This window comes from Miscanthus floridulus, chromosome 8 (assembly GCF_019320115.1).
Source record: "Miscanthus floridulus cultivar M001 chromosome 8, ASM1932011v1, whole genome shotgun sequence".
Lineage (NCBI taxonomy): Eukaryota > Viridiplantae > Streptophyta > Magnoliopsida > Poales > Poaceae > Miscanthus > Miscanthus floridulus.
The window spans coordinates 161,824,914-161,833,449 of record NC_089587.1 but is presented as its reverse complement, the minus strand read 5'-3'; the positions used below and the strand labels follow the sequence as shown (position 1 = coordinate 161,833,449).

Below are 8,536 nucleotides of genomic sequence, written 5' to 3'. Positions count from 1 at the left end.
CTCACATAAAACAAAAACTAAATAAATTAAAAAGAATAAAGAAAAAAAAGCCACATGCATGTGAGCACGGGAGGACGCATGCGTCGCAGACTCGCAGGCCCAGCGCAGGCTCGGCAGGGCCCCAAGGCCGCGTGCGGTCGCTCCCTCCACCAGGAGCGCGACCCCGCGCGCCTTAAACTTTGCGTTCTAAAAATTAGAACTGAAAAAAGCAAAGAAAGACAATGGGGCTAGGCCCAACCCTTTTACTCGTTCCTATGGACCGCTCAAACATCAGCCCAAAAGTTTCCTCCTCCCACAGGCAAACTACCCGCGGACGGTTCAGCCCGTGTTTAGTTCCATGAATTTGGATTTTGGGTTACTGTAGCACGTTCGTTTTTATTTGGTAAATAGTGTTCAAACATGGACTAATTAGGCTCAAAACGTTCGTCTCGCAATTTCCCACCAAATTGTGCAATTAGTTTTTCTTTTCGTCTATATTTAATGCTCTATACACGACCGCAAACATTCGATGTGATAGGTACTGTAGCAACTTTTTGGAAGGTGGGGTGTGGAACTAAACAAGGGCTCAAAACCAGATTCCTAGCGAAACCCCAATCGCCTTGGCGGCGAGCTGACCGGCGATGCGTCCGCCGGCGCCGAAGGTCCCCTCTGCCGCTTCCTCGTCCTCCTACAGCCAGCGCGAGCCCCGCCCGGAGAACCCTCTCCTTCTCCTCCCCTCCTCTCGCGTCACCAAGCTCTCCCTTGGCTGTCCCCTCCTCGACCGACTCCTCTCCGGCGGCCTCCCCGCCGCCTCCGTTACCAAAATAGCCGGCGAGTCCGCCACTGGCAAGACCCAGCTCTGCCTCCAGCTCGCCCTCCTCGCGCCCCAGTCCCCGCTCTCCGCCTCCTCTCTCTTCCTCCACTCCGACCTCCCATTCCCCCTCCACCGCCTCCGCCGCCTCGCCCCCAAAATCCTCGACCACGTCCTCGTCGCCGCCGCGCACTCCCCCACCGACCTCCTCTCCCTCCTCGCCCGCGCCCAGCGTCTGCTCGCCAACCCCGGCCGCTCCCCGCACCGCCTCCCCATCCGCCTCATCCTCCTCGACTCCATCGCCTCCCTCTTCCGCGCCGACTTCGACGCCTCCCCCGCCGACCTCAGGCGCCGCTCCGCGCTCTTCTTCCAGATCTCGGCGAAGCTCAAGGAGCTGGCGTACAGGCACCAGTGCGTTGTGGTGGTGACCAACCAGGTGGTGGACGTGGTGGAGCGGGACGCCGGGAACACCGTGGCATGGTCGTCCGGGCGCAGTGTGAGCCCGGCGCTCGGGATCACCTGGGCCAATTGCGTCAATACGCGCCTGTTCCAGACGCGGGAGGTGGACGGGGTTGGCGCCAGCGGGAGCGCAAGGAGGCGGATGAAAGTGGCGTTCGCGCCGCACCTTCCGGAGCGGTCGTGCGAGTTTGTGATACGGAGGGACGGCGTCTTTGGCGTCGAGCCGGCGGAGAGGTAGGAGCTCCTCTTGTACGTCTGTTGTCATGACTCGTTACAGAAGATGTGCGTGCCCATAACGTGTTTGATGAAATGTCGCCGTTGGTAGTTGGATTTCACACATCCTTTTTACTTCAATTGTTAAGAATAATTGTGAAGCCTTGTATGTAAATTAGACGTGTCACAACACAATGTACAAGTGATCGAACCTTTCTGGGGACAGAGGTTTTGTAACAATCGTCATGGCTATTTTCAAAGTCTGAAATAAAAAAACTAAGTTCTGTCTTCTTGGATGCTCCTAAACTGAAGTTTGGTAGCTTGTAAATTTATGTACTAATGGGATTAATGCTTGGAGTCTGTCTACTACACAACCATGTGTTTTATGCAGTTTAACACATGAATTTTTTTGCACCATAGAATTAAGATCCATCAGGCTTCACCCTTCTCCAGCCTCCAGCGTCCATAGATCACAGATCACGATTTTTTTTTCTATGGAAGGACAAATCGTAGATCCGCCGTCACCGCCACCACTGCCACTGCCATGGCCGGCGCGGGCGCCAGGGCGAGCTCGCCGGTCGCCGTCACCGGCGCCGGTGGTCACCGGTGAGAAAAAGAGAGGTAGAGAGATACAAAAAATCCATGTGTTTTTTTGTGCTAAAACACATGGGTGTTGTATAGCATTTCTGTTGTTGATTTGTAGCTGATACAGTATGATACAGTACAGTGTGCAATCAAGTCAATCATCAAATTTAAACTTCAATTGCAGACTGGCCTGGTCCTTATGAATTATGATGCTACTGAAAGTAATATGCTATCAGAACATGTGGACTAGCTTTCAGCTGAACTTTCTCTGGCTTGCATTTACTAAAACATCGTATATGGAGCAATGATGTGCATACTTGAATTGATGTATCTGGGGTGTAAAGGGCTCAGCAAAATGTTCAATATGAGATCATTTGAAGGTCAAAGAATATACCATATTGAAGAATTTATGGTGGTCTTTTGAAATTAGCACCAGGGTTGATTATTGAATTAAACTGGTCAAGTGAAGCACACCCAAAATAGTAATAACCCTACACAAAGAGATCTTTTCTACTGCAATTACAGAATTTATTAGACCCACGATCAATGATAGTTTTTATTAGTATAGTACACGAAAGACATCCACAAGTGCATTTATATGATCAATGCTTCTGACGTCATCCTGTGACTGAAACATGCTTTGGTATTAGTATTAGCTATTTATCACACTTGATGAAGCAGTGTTGTCTCACACTATCACTGAAGGTATCCTATGCCAGGTAACAGGAGTAACATGTCTTACTTCAAAGCTCCATTACTAAAGCTTCCACCAGAATATGCAGCGTTTCACCTGTTTTTCTTCCATAATCAGATTGGTTGAAGCTTCTCTCTATAACCAATACATTGACTCGGACAAGTGAGCTGTCTTGATTGAACAGTTCTGGTGGCAATTCAATGGAGCACCACCTTCTAAGCCCTTAACTTCATCATAGCTCCCCTCTAGTGCCACTACGTAGTACGTACAGCAAGATTTATAACAGCAAAATTTATAACCAAATGCCCATTCCTAGCTTGTCTAGTTATTCAGGTCTAGGGTTGTAGAAATAAAACTCGACCCGGAGGAACTAGGTGGCATTGTAAATAAGAAGAAATAGGCATCTAAATTCTTGTCAAAGAGGACGTGAACCTAGGTTGTAGAACTAGACATGTACGAAGCACTGCTATGATGGGTGGTTTACTCAAGAGCACTATATGTTGGGCTGGATTGTGGCCCGTGGAGAATAGGAAGATCCCTGCGGTAATAGTTGTTAACTTGCTTGGTGCATCCTTTCTTTTCCTTTATTTATTCAGCAACTGGTTCTATATTTTGGTACTTCGGTTGAATAAAAATATGATTCATCAATTATGAACTTGAGCTCTATTTAGTATATAGCATGACTGTTTTAGCCATTGCTAGGTGGGCTAATTAGGCTTGGGTTCTTGTGGAGACTATATGTCTATTGGATAGCCAAGCAATATTTTATGGAAGTTCTCTTATTTGATCGAAATTAACAGTCAAGAAATGGATAGAGCCAAGCAACCAATTTACAGAAGTAGATGGTCTACCATCAACCATCACCGTTGCATTATTAAGGGTCTGTTTGGTTGGGCTTTTGGCTCCAAAAGCCAAAAGCTCAACCAAAGGGGCTGCTTTTTCAGAAGCAGCTGCTTTTCCGTAGTATATTTTTGAAAGCTGGTTTGACCCTGCTTTTGATTTTTGGCTTTCTGCTTTTCGAAATTGGTAGAATAAAAAGCTCTTCCATAGTTGTTTCAAGAGAGATAAAGGTAGAAGGTATATTTTATACTTGTTTAACCAAACAGCTTTCAATTTTTCTACAGCTCACAGCCCACAGTAGCTTTCCCACAGCTCACAGCCCATAGCAGCTTTTTCCCACAGCCACAGCTCAACCAAACACACCCTAAGCTATACAAGCTTCCAGGTCAAACCTGCTTTGGTTAGGTTGATTATGACAATATAACTAGTGAATGAGACCATGCAACTTGTATTCTTCCAAAGCCGTCTTATAGGGCAGCATCCATCTTAATGCCTGGGAAGACTTTCAGTAAATGCCAGGTTAGCATTGTGTACAACTTTGGCTGATCTCCTCCATATATGGCAAGCAAAGTACCAGAGCACATCAAGCAACAGTTCAGAGGTGTGAGCATAAACAAAGTGTCTACAAAGTTACCAGAGTAGAAAGGCACAAAATAGCCAACACAAACAATCATCTTGTCATGGGCTGATCCCTGGCCCTAAGTGCTGGGACAAGCGAGGACCAAAGTAGGGCCCTGGCCGGCCAAAGCCTGGGCCAAGGAGAATCCAAATCTATAAGGATTCTACCTATAGATTGCTTGGAGGTCAAGTCCCTTAAGAACTATAAATATAGAGGTCATGTACTCATTACAATTAAGAAGGAAATAGAGGTTTATCCTCTTATTCTCCCTGCTCTCCAGCTCTCCAGCCGCCGTCCTCTCCCTGGCCGCACGCCCCTGCCTCCTCTACGCCGTCACCGCCACTGTCCTGGGGCAGGCCGGCACCATAGCCGCCCCCTCCACCATCCAAACACCCCCAAACCAATCTACGCCCATCACACATCTCATACATTGCAAATATAGGCAAACATGTCAAGGTAAGTGCGCTGCTAGCCAGTGCTTCTTCTTATATATCTCCTTACAAGTCTGGAGGGAACAATCACTTTCTGATCATTGTTCATATCATTTCTAGGTGCACCTGAACCCATATGGATACTGATAGGCTTAATTTAAACTTGTCGCTCCATCAGTCATATCCTCCAAGTATTCCAACAATATTTTCTTGCAGCTACTGTCCTAAGAAGTTCCAGAATGCTCAGGCTTTAGGTGGCCACCAAAATCCGCATAAGCTCCAGTGTAATCTTGGGAAGAGGAATCAAGAGGTTGCTCTAGCAAAAAGCCAAGGGAAAGATGAAAATTCAGGGGTGAAAGTGGGAATCTTCACTCTCTGCTGAATTTGGCAATAATGGTGTTCCACGAGGAAAGAAGCATGGTGAAGAGGTTTGACGAGTACTGCAAAGGGCAAGTGCTTCAACAGTAGTATCAGGTACTATGATCCAAAAAGTTTTTCAACAGGAGGTTGGCAGTGAAGATCTACAAAATGAGATAATGGACTTGTGACTTGTCCCTTAAGTTATAATATGTAGTCCCCTTTCATATTTGCATGCTGTTTCCTTCTTGTTGTGGTTTGAATTTCCGCAGGTTACATATTTATATAACATTGCCTGCAGTGGTTTAATAACTTTCTTGGATCCATGAACATTGAAGTGGAAAAGATCACCATGTTTGCTAACCTGCTGCATGAAAGCAGTCCAGAAGTCATCCAAGGTCCAATGTTTGGGATACTCTTTCGTATAAAAGGACCCATTTGCCACAGGTGTGATGTAATCCGTAATTAATTGGCACAAATAAATCATACCCTTTTACCATCAGGGATCAGTTTATGGAATATTTTGTGTTCTCATCATGGTTTTAAGGATCAGTAAAGATCACGTTTATGGGAAAATTCTTAGCTTCACTACTTAGCAGATGATGCGTCCCCACGCCAAGTGCAGGAACACGGCCTCGCTGCCGACGGAGCGGTAGAACCAGCTCCCGTGGTTTGCGCGGCGGCGCCCCTTGGTCTTGTCGGCGCAGAGGGCGCAGCGGCGTGGGGACGCATCATCTTTGCCCATGCCCATGCGCAGGTCGAAGGAGAGACCGGCGAGGTCGAAGGCCTCCGGCAGGCCCGCGCAGCACGGGTGGACGTCGTGGTCGAGGCTGGCGCAGTGGTAGAGGAACCCTCGCGCGGCGCCGCCACACGCGTCGCAGAGCCTCCGGCACCGGCCGGGGGGCCTGTCGAGGAGCTCCTCAGCTCATTGCCGCCGATCTCCCGCAGCCAGAGGCGGAACCACATCAACTTTGATTAGGGGCTGGACAGACACATCATGTGATAAATATGTACATAAATGTACATTTCAACATATTTTTCTATGCTTCTATATTTGTAGCTAGTGTTCATAAAAAAATCATAACATTATGATAAAATACGAAAAAAATTGCCCCCCTGGTTCCGCCTCCGCCCGCAGCGCAGGCGCGAGCGCGCAACTGATGTGGAGGTCGAGGTCGCACGCTGCGCCGCGCCTGCACTCGTACCTCGCGCTGGCGCCGTGCAACTTGCACCGGTCGCAATGGAACCTGATGCCGTCGTTGCCGCCGCTGACAAGCTCGAGGCTGTGGTCGTGGATTCGATGCTGGATTTTCGGCGGCAGGTCGCCATGGTCAACAGTGGGCCCAAGCTTCGTCATGATCGCGCGCGGAGGGAAGGAATCGCGGGCGTCGGCGGCGACGATGTCCGGATGGAGTGGCTGGGGTCGAGGAAGGGCCGAAGGGGATGCGAGCTGCCGAGCTGATCGGCGTGTTCGCTGGTTGGTTTATGAGTTGGTTTACACTGACGGGTGCTGGTTTGTTGTGAGAGAAAAATACTGATGGATTGAATAAGTCTTGCCGAAACCGACAAGCGAACGCTGGATATGTAATGTGTGCGCACGCACGCATTTTCTGGTTTTGTAGTTTGTACCGATCGCCTCGCCGCCAGCCGCCACCCACGACCATGGAGCCAGACACCTCCTGACAACCCTTCGGGTCCCAGCCACAGCCAGTCAGGTCAGCCCCACCGTGGTGGCCAGGGAGGGTAGCCATAGGTGATGCATATATGGCAGCACGTGTGGATGGTTTTTCATGTTTCCGTGGTGTGCGAACGAGCCAAGAGCATGTTTAGTTCTCTTCCATTTTGTAAAAATTTTCGAGATTTCCCGTCACATCGAATCTTTGGACGCATGCATGGAGCATTAAATATAAATAAAAAATAAAATTAATTACACAGTTTAGACGAAATTCATGAGACGAATCTTTTAAGTCTAATTAGACTATGATTGGACGACAAATAACAACGAAAGTGCTACAGTACCATTTCGCCAAAAAATTCGCCAACTAAACACTACCCAATAAATGCGCTGTCAGGAATCCGCTGACATAGAGCTAGCACTCTACTAGTTACTCCTACTTAGTAGATTCAGAAAAGATGGGTACGTTTGGTAGGCTCCTCTCCTATTTCGACTTTGGCGTGCTCTGTCAAATATTTTTTTTAAGGAGCTATTTTCTAAGTAAAAAGTAGAGTAGCCGGAACGACTTTGGCTCCTTCAAAGGAGCCTATCAGAAGGAGCAGTGCCCAATACCCTCAAGAGTGCAAATGAAGTAATAGACACTGTACGCAGGGATGCTAGCCAGGCTCACCCGGGAATATATACTAAGAGAACGCGGGCTAACAAAGATGGTGGTCTCAGAAAAAAGTTGCTGCCATGTTAGATGTTGAAAACTTGAGGCTGTCCAGTTCATAACGTAGGCTAACACTTTCACTCTTTTACGGTCCCACGAGTCTGTACTTATAACACACAATTTGCTTTAACTTTTGTGACCAAAGTAGACTGTCCTGATAAGATTTTAGTCAAACCACCCGTCTGTATTTCACAGCGCAAGCCACAGCTAGCACTTCTGTGTTTCGTCAGGTGTAGGTGCTCCTACAGGCTGCTCTGCGGCTCCGCGGAACCACCACTACTGCCGATCTGGACCTTGAGTGCTTCCGTAACAGCTAAGATTACTATACAGCATTTTTTTTTACAACAGCAACTTATATATTCATTAAAGCGCATTACAACAGTGTGGGAAAAGGTTTGCCAGATTACAAAGCAAGATATTGAATGCTGGACTGTTTATGAAGACATAGGTGATGTTTTCGTCGGGATGCTGGACCAAGAGAATTGGCCTCGACAAAAACATCGAAGGTCCTTGTTCCTGCACTTCGAAAGAACAGTCGGCGCTCCCCTCAACTGTCTGATCGGCCTGTGTCCTCGAGGATAATAAGTCTTGAGCCGTAGATAAGTTGTAGGCTTCACCGGACTCAAGAAAATAGATTTACAATCATCAATGTCAAATCTAAGGACCGGCAACAACGAATGTTGGCGGTCAACCTAAACACCAATAATTATTTTCCCACTTCTATGTCTGCAGAATATTAGAAAAGCAGGAGAAAGTAGAGCAAAAACTTGCTTTGAAAGACCTCGCAGTTCAACTGAAGACTCTATGGGTGTGTTTGATTTCCTGGCTAACTTCAGCCTGGCTAGAATCTTAGCCTAGGCAGCTTTAGCCTGTTCCGGCTAAGTTAATTTCTGGTTGTTTGGTTATACTATGATACAATTATCTCTTCTTAAAATTGGTAAGGTTAGTTTTGAGGCATTTCGTAGAGCAACGAGCAAGCAATACGAGCACGGCGGCCAACAGCAGGCAAGCAAGACGAGCACGGCGGCCAACAGCACGTAAGCACTTGCGGCGGCCCTCCTCGCGCTACGACGCTACAGGGAGGTCGCGCTAACGGCAATTAACAAGAAAAGAAGTTTAGCAAATCTCAGCCCCTCCTACCTATACATCTACAGCTAAAAT

The 8,536-nt window shown here is 47.7% G+C and overlaps 2 protein-coding genes across 2 annotated transcripts; one reads left to right on the top strand and one right to left on the bottom strand.

Annotated features, from left to right (window-relative positions):
- Positions 1-589: 589 nt before the first annotated feature.
- On the top strand, positions 590-5,030 carry LOC136473874 (DNA repair protein XRCC3 homolog). Its single transcript, XM_066471511.1, has 2 exons — positions 590-1,483; positions 4,848-5,030. Exons 1-2 carry the CDS (start codon positions 621-623, stop codon positions 5,011-5,013), a joined length of 1,029 nt encoding a protein of 342 aa, XP_066327608.1. The 5' UTR covers positions 590-620; the 3' UTR covers positions 5,014-5,030.
- A 550-nt stretch (positions 5,031-5,580) lies between these two features.
- Positions 5,581-6,345, bottom strand: LOC136470092 (uncharacterized). Its single transcript, XM_066468051.1, has 2 exons — positions 6,101-6,345; positions 5,581-5,893 (listed from the first exon to the last, which is right to left on the bottom strand). The coding sequence occupies exons 1-2, from the start codon at positions 6,343-6,345 to the stop codon at positions 5,581-5,583; spliced, it is 558 nt and encodes a 185-aa protein (XP_066324148.1).
- Between the last annotated feature and the right edge of the window lie 2,191 nt (positions 6,346-8,536).

Coding starts and splice junctions, on each gene's coding strand:
- LOC136473874 (XM_066471511.1), top strand. CDS start 621: ATGCGTCCGCCGGCGCCGAAGGTCCCCTCTGCCGCTTCCTCGTCCTCC. Junction 1,484..4,847: donor GGCGTCGAGCCGGCGGAGAG/GTAGGAGCTCCT, acceptor ATTTTCTTGCAG/CTACTGTCCTAAGAAGTTCC.
- LOC136470092 (XM_066468051.1), bottom strand. CDS start 6,345: ATGACGAAGCTTGGGCCCACTGTTGACCATGGCGACCTGCCGCCGAAA. Junction 5,894..6,100: donor GCGGAGGCGGAACCAGGGGG/GCAATTTTTTTC, acceptor GCTCCTCGACAG/GCCCCCCGGCCGGTGCCGGA.